At 41.2% G+C, this 14,934-nt stretch overlaps 1 protein-coding gene across 8 annotated transcripts in view; it reads left to right on the forward strand.

The window, feature by feature from the left end:
* Positions 1 to 14,934, forward strand: part of pot1 (protection of telomeres 1 homolog) — a 268,174-nt gene that overhangs the window by 61,259 nt on the left and 191,981 nt on the right. For 7 of the 8 annotated variants that reach the window (XM_048548944.2, XM_048548943.2, XM_048548946.2 and 4 more), the window contains 2 exons: positions 5,852 to 5,949; positions 12,334 to 12,444. In XM_048548944.2, coding sequence (XP_048404901.2) covers positions 5,852 to 5,949; positions 12,334 to 12,444 — 209 coding nt within the window. Of the gene's footprint in view, positions 1 to 4,635; positions 4,674 to 5,851; positions 5,950 to 12,333; positions 12,445 to 14,934 lie in introns of those variants that run through there. The other variant, XM_059652336.1, reaches the window with a different exon arrangement.

Consider the following 14,934-nt stretch of genomic DNA (forward strand, 5'->3'; position numbering starts at 1 on the left):
AACTGTAGAGCTTTTTGCCTGATGGCAGTAAATTATCACAGCCATACTGCAAGATGCTAAGCATATGGGCCTTAGAAGCCTCGTTGATTACATAGATAATAACAGTAGCTTAAAACAGAGACCTTCAGCCACCCTTTACAGTTCAGAATACCAGTTGTCACGGCTGCCAGACTCTATGCCTTTCTAAAAGGCAAAATGCTGCAGATGCTGGAGATCTGAAATACAAGCAGAAAGAGCTGGAGAGAGTCAGCGGGTAAGGCAGCATCTAAACAGAGAGTTAAAGTTTCAATACCAATGTGCCCCTCAGTTAGAAGTGACCGGGCCTGGAAATGTGCTGGCTTTGTGTCATTAAGAAAGGTGTGGAGGAGGAACAGGTGAAACACATGGTCAAGGGTGCTCATGTTTGTAGATGAGTTGCATACTGAAGAGGATGTCAACACACCCACCGTTGCATTCAAAGGGCCGTGCTATGTCATTATCTGTCACCTCCACAGTTCCCACCTTCTGTCACTATTCCACAGGGACTGTTCCCTCTGTGCCAGCCTGGTCCATTCCTCCATCACTGCCAACAACTCTTCACTCCCCATAGCAGCTTCCCGTGCCACTGCAAAATATGTTACACTTCACCATTTTTTTCTCTCTCCTCACTGTCCAATACTTCAGACTCATTCCAGGTGAACTAAGAGTTTATCTCTACTGCTTGCAGTTGGACCTATTGTATTCACTGCTCATAATGTAGTCTCCTCCTAATTGCTCGGACAAAACGCAGATTGGGTGACCGTTTTATGAAACAACATTGAACTGTTCACAAGCATGATTCCGACCTGCTAGTCACTGGCCATTTCAATCAGCGTTCTGCTGTTATTCCAGTGTTTCTATCCTGGGTCTGCTGCAACGTTCCAAAGAAATACAACACAAGCTGGACAAGCAGTACCTCATTTTATACCCAAGCACTTTTCAGCCTTCAGGCCTCTGTTTCAACAACTTCAGAGCACGATCTCTGCTCTCCAGTTTGATGAAAACCCCTTCCCAAGCCCTGGTGTGTGTTTGTAGGGATTTGCTCCCAGCAGAGCTGAACTATTTTCTGCCGCTAACACCTGCCATTAACACTACTCTTCATCTGTATTTTTTCTTTGCTACCATGAACACCCCCTCTGCTTTATGCTGTGGACACCGTTATCAGCTCCTCCCCCACCTTCCCCTCTCTATCGCATAAAACCCATCACTTTCCAGCTGTCTGCAATAGCACTCCCCCGCTGCCAACTTTTTGAAGAAATCAGATTGGGTTTGAAATGTTAATTCTTTCTTTCTCCAAAGATTCCACACATGCTTTGTTTGTGTATACCTTTCATTCCTACTTTGCAAATCAATGATCGATCTATAGTGTTATCTTAACTTTATACGCCATTATTTTTAATAATCTCCTGTGGGGAGCTTTATGACCTGTCCCTGAAAGCTCAGGTACAAAAACAACTCTAACTAGTGCTCTTTCCGCCCTTTATGCTTGCATCCTTTAAAAGTCAATTAGACAGACACAGCCTACCTTTTGCAAATCACTGATTTTTTTTTCCTCATGGATAGTAGGAACTGTAGATGCTGGAGAATCTGAGATAACAGGGTGTAGAGCTGGATGAACAAAGCAGGCCAAGCAGCATCAGAGGAGCAGGAAGGCTGATGTTTTGGGTCTAGACCCTTCTTCAGGAAATGTTTTTTTTCCTCATTATCTTATTAGTCCACATGCTGAGGAATCCTGTCCCCAGTGATCAATCTTGTTAGCTATCCCATAACTGATATAAATCTAACAGTGCTATCATTTCCTTACGTTTCTCTTCCTCCTGAAGTAATAGAAATTTCAGTGAGAGTCATAGAGTTGTACAGCATGGAAACAGACACATCTGATCAATCCATCCATGCTGACCAGATGTCGTAAATTAATTTAGTCCCATTTGCCAACATTTGGCCCATATACCTCTAAACTCCTCCTATTCATGTACCCATCCAGATGCTTGTGAAATATTGCAGTTGTACCAGCCTCCTCCACTTCCTCTGGCAGCCCATTCCATCCATACACTACCCTCTGTGTGAAAATGTTACCCCTTAGGCCCCTTTTAAATCTTTCCCCTCTCATCTTAAGACTATGCCCTCTGGTTTTGTACTCCCCAGCCCTGGGGAAAAGACCTTGTCTATTTACATTATCCATGTTTTTCATGATATAAATGTCTGTAAAGTCACCCCCTCAGCCTCTGATGCTCTGGGGAGAATAGCCCCAGCCTATTCTGCCTATCTTTTATAGCTCAAACTCTCCCTCCCTCGCATCATTCTCGTCAATATTTTCTGCACCCTTTCAAATTTAACATCCATCCTATCAGCAGGGACACCAGAATTGAATTCTAAAAACAGCCTAACCATTACAGCAGCAACAATACCTTCCAGCTCCTATACTCAATGCACTGTTGGACACAAATTCTAAATAAAGGCCCTGGAAAAAATAACCAATACATTTATCATCTACTCAACAAAACTTTTAATACACTGGGATAAAAGCCAGCAAGTAAGAAGATCTCTCAGTTTAAGACTCAATGTTTGTCTGTTGATAATATCTTCCACTTTTATTCAGGCAACTAAGTTCCTTTCTTTTACCTGTGTTTTTTATACTGTCTTGTACCGCTGCTATTTTGCCTATTGTGAAGACAGAAACCAAGTGAGTCTATAACAAGCCTGTATGTTCTTCACAGTAGATTATATCTTTGTTATGGTTCTATGTTTTTACTTATCTTCCAGCCCCTTTATATGTTTACAAAAGCTTTCATTGCATCTTTTGACCCTGTATGGGTTTTCACCACGGTTCCTTTTTGCATCTGTGTTGTATTTGTAACCTTGAATGACTCTTTTAGCTTTCCCAGTCTGTTGAAGTTCCTTGTTTTGTTTTTAATTTGTGCATGAATTGCTTTTAGTTTGACCCTGTTTGTTTCTTGTTGAGTACAGTTCCTAACTCGTACAAACAAAGCACTTTCACCGTTTTGGATGACCTGCTAGTTTTGTATTGTAACAAATAAGTTTTTGAATTTTTCCACTTTATTTAGTTTTGAACAGTTGAGTCCAATTTTCTGTGGTCACTTTAATTCGTCTCTTTAAACTATGAGTTTGAACAGAATGAATCAGTCTCCTTATCGATAGCTAAATACACTTAACAATTATGCTTGCTAATTCAATAATTGAGAAGTTCAGCTCTAATCTATGCCTCTCGCCACATAATTTCATCTCCTTGTGTGGCCTCCTTTGCTAATGCAGCTTAAATTGATGCTTAAGAAACCCTTAAAGTCAAATGCATGGATTGATTATAAGTCAGATGAATTTCTGATGATCTTTTAACATTTAAATTTATTCAAAAAGCTCGTGTGCTTAAAATGTCTAAGAATTAAAATTTAATAAGCTCGCTACATCATTAAACTCTAAGTATTCACGAGATTTTGTCGAAACACTTACTGCATTCATCAAAGTGGGAAGCAAAGTAGCCTCTGCATTCCCTCAAGCCTATTTCACCATTTACTTATCTTTTGCCCGTCAATATTTCCATTATCCTTTGTGTGAAGCAATGCATCCTGGCTTCACCCCTCAATGGCTTTGCTTTAATTTAAAGTTGTGCTGCTTTTTCTAGATCACCCACTGGATGCAGTTGTTCACCACTATTTGCCTTCTCAGCTCCTTTTAACCATTGAAGCATTTATGCAACTCCTTACTGTTTTGTGTTTAGTGGTGTATAAACCATGTCTATTCAACCTGTAATTGTAATTTAAGCATTTTAGTCCCTTATTAATGTGAAGCATGATTGCAGACCAGTTTTACTTTTATTTAGTAGGGCATGGTTCATATGAAGGTAATGGTGGGATAACATGTTATTGTTGCTCCCTGCCAGCTATGCCATCTGGTCATAGTGAGCATGGTTTGGAGACAAGGTAACAGTATTATAGTAGGCACCATGATGTTTATATCCCTTTTATTGTACAATTAGTTGATTGTCGTTGAAACTTTGAAACCTTGCTGGCAGTTTAAACACTTTTTCCTGTTTAGTGTGAGCGGGATGATGCCATGGAGCTCAGCCTTGATTTTGGTCTCTCTGTTTGTCATTCTTTGGTCTTGTTTCTCCAACTCTGCACTTCTGGAGAAGCATGCAAAACTGCAGGACAGAGGGCGGCTTTGGTTTGTTGAGTGTGAGCTGACTCTTCCAAAAAGCAATTTGGTTAGTCCCACAACCCTGCTGTTTCCCTGCATCCCAACCGCTACTTTTCTCCTTAAAATGTCTGCCGATTTCCCTTTTGAAAGCTACTACCCGCTCTGTTTCCATTACCTATTAGTGCACTAAGCACTCTAACCACACAGTGTTTTTCCCGTCACATTTGTCACTAGTTGTTTTGTCAGTCATCTTAACTCTGCAATCTCTGTTTTGCAATCCCTCAGCTAATGAAAACAGTCTTCATTTGTACTTCCATGCATTTACCAATGTTTAAGCACTGCTTTATTTTTGGCTTTCTCTGCTTGAGGGGATTGCAGCTTCTCTAGTCTCTCTATACAGTTGTAATTGTTCCTCTCCAGAAACATTCTAGGTAGACTTCTCCTCACCTTAAATTGTGGTGCCCAGGTTTGGACTCCAACTGTAACCAGTTTAATGTTTTGTAAGTATGACTTTCTGGCTCTACCACTCTCATGGGATCACTGGCGTTAACGTATTAATTATCAATGCTTTGCTAACGCGTCCTGCTTTGCACAATCACCCCCAGCTTTCTTTGTTCCGGCATTCCCCTGTAGGATTGTATCTTTTAGCTAATAATGCCTCATTCTTACCAGCGAAGTATACCTCTTCACATTGTTCTGCATTAACTTTTTGTGGATGACATGTTTGACCAATCTATCATTCTGTCCACATCCTTTTGAAGTCTGTTATTAATTCTGTCACACTTTCCCTTTTTCAAGTTAGCTGTGGTTTTCTGTGATCCTCCAAAGTTTTAGTTAGTAATGTGCAGCATAAACAATGCTTAACCCTGATGGACAACATTGAAAATCTCCCCATAGTCCAAAGGTTTCTCTGTATGCAGATGCTTGATTATAAAATGGGGAAATGCACCTCAAACTTAATTTATTTTCTCAGATTCTTCTATTCTCCCATGGCCGTGTGTAAGGCAGTTGAATAATATGTGAATGAAAGTTCTTTCTTCAGTTGGTCAATCTGCCTGTCCTGTCCTCCCACTCCCCCCAGCCTCCGATGTCCCACATCCTTCCTGCCCAGAATCAAAATCATTGCTACTGTTAAAATTGTTAACCCCATGAATTGATACATATTTAAACATGAGCGTCATTGTTCAAGTAACTGATGTACCAAGTAAAGTGATCGGAGATGATGGGAACTGCAGATGCTGGAGAATCCAAGATAACAAAGTGTGAAGCTGGATGAACACAGCAGGCCCAGCAGCATCTCAGGAGCACAGAAGCTGATGTTTCGGGCCTAGACCCTTCTTCAGAGAGGGAGATGGGGAGAGTTTTCTGAAATAAATAGGGAGAGAGGGGGAGGCGGAACCCTCTCCCCATTCCCCTCTCTGATGAAGGGACTCGGCCCGAAATGTCAAGTCTTGTGCTCCTGAGGTGCTGCTTGGCCCCCTGTGTTCGTCCAGCTCCACACTTTGTTATCAAGTAAAGTATTTGATTTTCTAAAGATTGCGGCACCAAGATTCACCACTTTGATATAAATGCTGAATTTTTATTTCAAGTATTTCTGCCCAAACTAGATTTTGCAGATAATTGGAATTGAATCTGAAATCTGTAACGTAACACAGCTGTAATTTTCTGCTTTTCTTAGAGTCAACTACACAGCAGCCAATGTCCAACCTATCAACCATTAACACCTTTGTTTTTGGAAAGCTGGTGGATGAATGTGAACACACCCTGAAACAAGGGGTAAGATATCTGCTTAAATAAGGGTTTCAACTGACAAATTATACCATTCAGGAATGGAGGTCTTGTGTCTGGAAAAGAGGAAGGTGAGATTTGGCTAAAATCTTAAAGAATAATGGAAGAGCTTTATGTATTTGACATGGCGAAACTGTTTCCAGTTGCAGGGGAGCCGTGTACATAAGATGGTGACTAATGAATCCAATAAAGAACGAGCTTATTTATCCAGGAGTTAGAATGTGGGGCTCACTATCATAAAGTGATGTTGAGACAAATAATAGAGATGCATTTAAGGGGAGACCTGGATAAACAGGCGAAGGGGAAAGTAGAGGGTTAAGTTTGATTGAGGTAGTCAAGGAGAGGTAGAGAAACAATGTATGGATCATAAGTACCAACGGTGATGTTTAACAGAATGGCCTTGTTTTATACTGTAAGCTCTGCAATTTTTGTAAGGCGAGAAGTCACTGATTCAAAATAAAGCTTTTCATTACAGCATGATAAAACTTTATGTTCCCTATAGTGAATAAACCATGGACCTTCCAATTTCACTCAGTATGAATGGGTTTCCTGCCTTTTGTGGTACCTGACACTGAAAGTCAATCCCAGCTTCCTTTACCTTAACTAGCAATTCACCCCGCTCTCCGAGATATTATAAACCATCTTCCTTGCAATGTTGATAGCTTTTCTCACTTCTTTGACCATTCAATGTTGAACCGAGAGTACAATTGTCAAACAGTCTCTCACACTACCCAACTTTTTTTTAACAACAATCAATGATTTTTTCATGGTTACCATTGCTGAAATTTGATCTACCCTCTAGACTGGAATTGAGCTCAAATTGCACTAGTTTCTACTTTGCTGTGGGCCCCCAGATTATCAGACCAGTGATATTACCACCACCCCCATCTCTCCTCAAATGCAAACATCCTTAATGCTTCACCAACATGACTGAGACTAAATTTTCACCATTCTGAGTTCTCCATGTTTTTGTTTATGTAAAGAGCCTCAGTAAAGAAGGGAATGCCCACCTTTCTGATCAAAATAGATGATTACTTCAGGAAACAGTGTTTAGCTGATACCAGAATTAGATTTGAAGATCCTCAAGATTATAATAAAGTCTGGGTGAAGTTTGGACTTCGAATGATTTGGTAATTTTTATGTGGTATCTTTGTTTGTCACCAGAAGGGGAAATTCAGCTTTTTACAAGTTGTTCTGGAAATGTGACAATTCCACTTGAGATTGGGGGTGGGGTTAGGTAAGGAAGGCTTGATATCAACAGGTGAAGAAAGCCAAAGTTTGAAGGCACTGAAGTTAAGAAGTGGCATGTTATGGTATCAACCTGGTGAAGCCCACACTAGGACTAACTGTGTTTCAAATTGCATTAGCACAAGTAATGTACAGAGCTAACCATTTACACAAGCCACCGATCAGATTTAACATCTACCCTCCTGTCACATCCGGTTGGAAATGGCAGCAGAGGAGGAGGCAGCTACACAAATATTCCCATCTTCAATGATCTGGGAACCAAGCTCATCAGTGCAAAAGATAAGGATGAAATAATTTCAGTGGCCTTCGCCCAAAAGCACTGAGTGTATGATGTCTTCTGGTCTTCTGCAAAGATCCAAGTCTTCAACCAATTTGATTCACCTCACATGATATTAAGAAACAGCGAGAGTCACTGGATACTGCAAAGACTGTGGGTCCTGTCAATTTTCCGGCAATAGTACTGAATACTTCTGCTCTACAACTTTCTGTGCCCCTAGCCAGGAGGTTCTAGTGCAGTTATAATATCTGGCTGGCAATGTAGTAAACTACCAAGGCATGACAGGTATTCCATCTGATGTAGGCTTGGAACTCCTCTTTATCAGTGGCCTCTCGATTATGGGATCAGCTTGTTTTTTTCATAAATTGAGGGTAGTCTTTTTGAGTGGTCACTATTTAAAATGGAGATAAAAGAACCGACATCAGTCTGGATTCCTCAATTCCGTGTTTATGTTGAGTTTTTCTGTAACGTGTAGACGCGGTTATCGGTTCTTACAAATAACCAACGATGAAAGGAATTTCCTTTTCCTCTCATTGAGTTCATCCTGCAGAAAGTGCTGATGAATGCAGATTTTGGCATCCCATTGTCAACACTGCTAGTTGATAGACTTGGATTTCGCAGATGTCTTTACCTTGCTTTCTAAAGAATCACGTGCTCCATGGCATCCATTGAGAGAAAAGCAGCGTTGAGATTGATCTACACGAGTGACAAGAAGCCACCCCAAAACAATGACAGGATGGCACCAAGGCTCCCCCATTGCTCTTGGTCAACAGAACATTGAGAACATCAACCACTTCCTTCACCTAGAAAGCCATCCTTCAGGGAGGGGATTGTAGAGGGTGTCATCTGTACACATCAGCAAAGCAGCATCCGTCTGTGGAAAACAACAGCAAACGTGTCACGTACATTCTGAGGGGTGACCTTTATAGAAGTTTATAAAATCATAATGAATAGGGTGAATAGCCAAGGTTCTCTCCCCCCCTCCCCCCCTCCCCCCCCAGTGTATGGGAGCCCAAAACTAGAGGGCATAGTTTTAAGGTGAGACGGGATGGATTGAAAAGACACCTAAGGGGCAAGTTTTTCATACAGAAGGTGGTGCATGTATTGAATGCACTTATAAAGAACGTGGTGGAGGCTGGTACGGTTACAACATTTAAAAGGCCATTTGGATGGGTATATAAATAGGAAGGGCTCAGAGGAGTATGGACCAAATGGGACTAGGTCAGATTTGAGATAATGGGAACTGCAGATGCTGGAGAATCCAAGATAACAAAGTGTGGAGCTGGATGAACACAGCAGGCCAAGCAGCATCTCAGGAGCACAAAAGCTGACGTTTCGAGCTTAGACCCTTCATCAGAGAGGGGGATGGGGAGAGGGTTCTGAAATAAATAGGGAGAGAGGGGGAGGCAGACCGAAGACGGATAGAGGACAAGATAGGTGGAGTTATCTTGGATTCTTCAGCATCTGCAGTTCCCATTATTTCCCTTCACAATTTTAACCTCACTGCGAAGCCTCTTCCAGGGATGCCTAACCTGATGAAGTTACCCTCCTCCCTCCGGACCAACCTCAGGGAATCTCTTTCCCACTGCAACTCTCTTGTAATCTCTTCGGCCTTGAAACTGCTCGACCACATCCTGAAGCAAACCAGGTACCACAACCACATCACCTTCCTCAGCACTGCCTACGGAACCAGATCATCCCCAATGGACTACAGTCTCCTCTCCACCTATCTTCTCCTCTATCCATCTTCGGTCCACCTCCCCCTCTCTCCCTGTTTATTTCAGAACCCTCTCCCCATCCCCCTCTCTGACGAAGGGTCTCGGCCTGAAACGTCCGCTTTTGTGCTCCTGAGATGCTGCTTGGCCTGCTGTGTTCGTCCAGCCTCACACTTGGTTATCTAGGTCAGATTTGGATGTCTTGTCGGTGTAGAAGAGTTGGACCGAAGGGTCTGTTTCTGTGCTGTATGTCTATATGATTCTAAGTTGGACATCTTCCACTAGTGCTGCCTTTGTCAGGTTCTGGGCATCATTCAGGGAGACAACATTTCAATGTAGGAATGCTGCACAGGACTGGCCAGAGATGCTACAGACTAATAGAAATAGGTATTTCATTTCCTGGATGTTTGCCACGTCAGAGTGGCTGGTAAATGGATGTCACCAGGTAGGGAAGACAACCGTGGTCAGCCAAAGAAGGTCTGAAGAAGCTCATGCAAGGTGATTCTTCAAGAGCAAGACATCATCTGAGGGTGAAGAGAAAGTGATTACAATGGACAATGTTGAGGAGTCTTGCTGTTCATTGTTCTGCTTGGGACCAGAGAAATATATTTAAGTATATTAGTTCTTCAAAGGAAAAAAACACATGGCGGGAATGACTTTGTCATGTTTCAGTGGATTGTATTGTAATTGTATGTAGATATGCCTCTTTGTTGTCACCTGTCTGCATTTTGTGTGGCCCCACAGTTGTCAACAGAATGTGGTTGTGCTTGTGGAACATGAAACAGTGATTTCCTTGCAAATTATCTGCCAGCGGAGAAATGTCGGCAGACTTCTATCTTGTGATTATTTTCACTGTTAAAAACACTGTCTAAAGACATTTCATAATTGGATGTCAGTTTTGGATTTTGAATTGTTTTTAATGCTGTTTCTTTCTTAGACTGTTACTTCCCCTCTTTGCCTTTAACTTCCAGTGATTGCATCACTTTCTCTTACATTGTTTCACTCTTTCTGTTCCTCTGTCTTTTTCTCCCTTACGGTCTCCTCAACAAGCATCATCCTCCTCCTTGCTCTGAATAACTTCTTGGAGAAATAATTCACTTTCTCAATGAATGATAATGCTCTTGAGATGGACCTGTTCTTGTAACTTTTATGTTAATTGTACCCACAGCAGCTTGCGCTGTGTTATATGTTTGATTTGCATTTAGTTGAATGAAAGAAAGCATTGCTGACATTTTCACTCCTTATTGTATTCCGTGAAAGAATATTCCTTTGGTATAAGCATTGAGCCTGATCTTCCCACGCAAAACGGTGAAGTTCAGGTAGGAATCTGTATTTGGAACCAATCAGCTACCAGCTTTTTTTTTTATTTGGATTGAAAATCTGTAATGCACAAAACAGTGAAATGGGGTTTAAGATTAGTGTGAATATTGGGAAGTCATATTCCATCCAGATCAGTGCTGGGATTTCTGAAGCTCCCTTTTTATACAAAAATCAGGACACTAGAATCAGAAGTATTATAAATTTGAACATGACACCAAATCCGGGTATATTGTTAATACAGAAGAAGAATACGACAAAAGTAGAGAAAAACATAAATTCATTTGGAGAATTGGCTTGCACTTACCAAATGATGTGAGAAATAGTACATTTCGCTATAATGATGCTGACACGTTCCTTGAAAAATAAACACCCAAATGAATGGAATTCAGAAGGTGCAGATACTCTAAATGCTCAGGTAAAACAAATTGCCATTGAGAACAAAAGCCCACTGATAGATGTTTGTCTGAAGAAGTATAGAATTGCAAAGCATGGAAGTTATGTTCAAATTCTTTCATGTCTTGGTTAAAACCACACTTGAGCATGTGATGAACTGTTCTGGCCTCCAGAATGGGATAAGGTGCAGAAGAGATTTACTGTGATAATTTTAGGTCTTGAAGATTATATCTGTCAGGAAAAAAAAGAATAGACATATTATTAGACTCGGGTTCTGTGTTCGAGAAAAAGAGGAGGTCTTTGAGAGCCTGTAATCTTTAGGACTCAATATCAAGTGAAGAACCTGATTCCATCCTTCTAGGCTTTTTGTAACTCATTCCACACCTGCTCCTATTAGTACATGGGTTACTTTTAACACCGTCACCCATTCCCACATATTCTGAGGCCCATTATCACATTATATGGATCGCTTTCAGCATAGCTAACCCATTTTCTCACTGTTAGCTCTTGTTATCTCTAATTTAACTTTTCTTCCATCCTGGCCTGCTATCCATCATCTCCTAGTTTACCTATCCCTTTCATATCTCTCTCGCTCTCTGTCTGTCTCTCGCTCTCTCGCTCTCTCGCTCTCTCGCTCTCTCGCTCTCTCGCTCTCTCGCTCTCTCGCTCTCTCGCTCTCTCGCTCTCTCGCTCTCTCCCTCTCTCGCTCTCTCCCTCTCTCCCTCTCTCCCTCTCTCCCTCTCTCCCTCTCTCCCTCTCTCCCTCTCTCCCTCTCTCCCTCTCTCCCTCTCGCTCTCTCGCTCCCTCTCGCTCCCTCTCGCTCCCTCTCGCTCCCTCTCGCGCTCTCTCGCGCTCTCTCTCGCCCTCTCGCCCTCTCGCCCTCTCGCCCTCTCGCCCTCTCGCCCTCTCGCCCTCTCGCCCTCTCGCCCTCTCGCCCTCTCGCCCTCTCTCTCTGTGTGCTCCGCTATCCTCTTCAGCACCACCTCCCCCCAAAAAAACCTACAACTTTAGCATAAGTACCATATTCTCCTCATCAGTAACAGTTCTGATGAAGCATCACCAGATTCGAAACGTTACCTCTGCTTTCTCTCCAGATGCTGTCAGACCTGCTGAGTTTCTGCAGTAATTTCTCTTTATGTTTCAGTTTCAAAGTGATCATTTTCATTGATGGCCGGTAGACAGTGCATGCTAAAAGAAAGATTGAATTGCTTAATGATGGGGCAGTCATTAACGTTTTAGAAGCCTTCCTTTTTTAAAAATGGCACACTTAAGAAGCCATTTGCAGTCTTCCTGTGGGAACTGCCTGTGACATTCTAATAGTTGCAAACCTATTTAATAATATGTTTGAAGTGCCTGAATTATTGCCTTCCTCATTAATTTATAATAAACTCTTCTGATTTTCTGTTCATATCTCTGCAGGACAAAGTGGTACTCAGCAAGTTCCAAGTGACAAAGTCAGCAAGTGCCAGTAAAGATGGAAGGCATCGTTTACAACTTGAACTTTCAGAAGAGATGGGAACAATGGTGTTTGTAAGCAGAGCCTCGGCGAATCTTTTTCCATATAAGTTAGCTTTGTGCTGTTGACATTATTTTCTTTGGGAGTGCTGGAAATTCTCTGCAGTAAATTGTGGGGTGGGGGCAGGGATGGAATCTTAGATTCTGATTGGCCTTAAGAGGGGCATTAGGTTGGATACCCAGTCGCAACTCCGCTGCAGTAATTGAAGTTCAGAATAGATGTAATGTTGTAGAATGCTATTTGCAGATGAGCTAAACCAGGCAGAATGCAAAATCAGTTTGAAATCTTAAAAAGGGTATCAATGATGCCATTTGAGGTGGGCAGCAGACTGAATTTAATCGAGTGGCAGTGAACAATAGAAGATCCATGAGTAGAACTGAAAAATGTGCAATCACAGGAGAACAAGGTATTAATGAAGGAAGAAGCTATTTGGCTGATTTTAGTTCATTCTTCCAAAATAGCCTTCAGCTGTCATTGTAAAATGCAGTATTTTTTTCGTGTGATTCCAGGGTTTTGGTCTCCACTACTTTGTTTCCACGCATTGGTCACTTTTTTTTAACATTCGGACCTTCCTAACATCTTTCTGAAATTTGCCTTTCACAGTTTGAGACTATCTCGCTTGTTCCCTCTTAGTTTAATTTAACACTATTTTTCTGAATTGGCATTTTCATACTCTCAACTGTCTCGAATTCTGCCATGACGTCTTCACATTACTTCACAACTTTCAAGCCTGTAAAAGCAAAGCTTCTCTAATGCTGCTCAGACTTCTAACACAACTGATTAACGCTGAAGCTTTCTTTCTGCACAACTCCCAATGTGTGTTTGTTTTTATTCACTCCTGGGGTGTGGGTGTCACTGGTTAGACCAGTATTTGTTGCCCATTCCTAAGTTCCCAGAGGGCTGTCAAGAGTCAACTACATTGCTGTGGGCCTAGAGTCACATGTAGGCCAGACCAGCTATGGATGGCAGATTCCCTTTCCTCAAGAACATTTGTGAATTAGATGGGTATTTCTGACAATAAACAATGGCTTCATGGTCATCATTAGATTCTTAATTCCAGATACTTTATTGAATTTAAATTCCACCATCTGAATTTGATGTGAACTCACGTTTCCAGAACATTAGCTGAGTTTCTGGATTAATAGTCTAGCAATAACACCACTAGGCTACTGGTTGTTTCTCTTCTGTTTCTAAAGCTAGAACTGGTCAGGATTCTGAAGAGAAGATGATCTGAACACCAACCAGTTTGCTCAAGACTTCCTCATCTTTGTAGTTTCCAGTTCTGGCTAAATAATCAAATGATTTCTATTGCAAATGTTGGTGTTTTTCATCTTAACATTCATTGGGGTTTGTTTGGGAAATGAAATTGATCTTCCTTTATCTCTCAGTGCCTTTCAGACTCTTTGGACTGAAAATGAAACCAAAGCAGTATGAAATCATTTCCACCAAAGGTCTCACAATGTATCAATATACCATAAAATTTCTTACGTTTTTGGGTGGGGGAATCCTAACAAAATATTGCACATAACTTTTGAAGGGCTATTGTGCATGCAGAGATCTATAAAATGCTCGCGTGCCATTGTACTGCTTGGATAGTCATAATTATTTCAATCTTATTGCTACATTTTTAAAATGAATGGTTTACATTTTCTAGCACTGTTCTATTTACAGGCAAGCTTGTTCTGCTATAAATCTATTTGCAACTGTCCCTGCTTGAACAGGTTTTAATTTGTAAAATTGACAAGCATATTATTGAAAGAAAGATACAGAGCTTTAACTATTAGTTATTTTCTTTTAAGTATGTGATGCAGGCTTGCAATTTAGTTACTGATACAGCAAAATTACTTTATTTGCTTTTGAAAACTATTTATACATGTATCAAAATGTTCCACAACAAAGAATTAATGTCAAACCGCTTAGCAGACGTTGTATTTACCTAGACGGTGGTAAATGAGACCTGAACTATGTTGTCTCCGAAATATTTTTTCGACTATTCTGGAATTTATCGTTTAAATAGATAGAAAGTGGCTGTATTATGAATTATCTCTGGTATTATGAACTTGATGATTTGCCGTGTATCATTTTCATCCTTAATGTTTCAAAGTGCTGGTAGACAAATGAGCATATAATTTGATTTGGGTGACCGAGTCCAGACTAAATACCTTTAAGTTCTAAGCGTACTTAATGTTTTATACATCGCAAGGCACTTTAGCCAATTCAATGGACGAATCTTCATCGAGACAGGGAGAGTCTAAACTGGGAATGACAAAGCAGGAAAAATAAATTGATTAATCTTAAGGCAGCATAACCTTTGGGAAATACTGATGGGATTAGGGGAGTCGATAACCTACTGGTCCAGTTGCTGACCTGTTAATCTAGAGAGACAAGTAATGTTCTGGGGACACGGAGTTAAGTATCAAATGATCGCAACTCCAGTGTCAATTGTCGGGAATGCACGTCTGGTACACTAATGTCCTGTAGAGAGCGAAACTGCTATCCTTACC

The sequence above is a fragment of the Stegostoma tigrinum genome, chromosome 18, assembly GCF_030684315.1.
Source record: "Stegostoma tigrinum isolate sSteTig4 chromosome 18, sSteTig4.hap1, whole genome shotgun sequence".
Taxonomy (NCBI): Eukaryota; Metazoa; Chordata; class Chondrichthyes; order Orectolobiformes; family Stegostomatidae; genus Stegostoma; species Stegostoma tigrinum.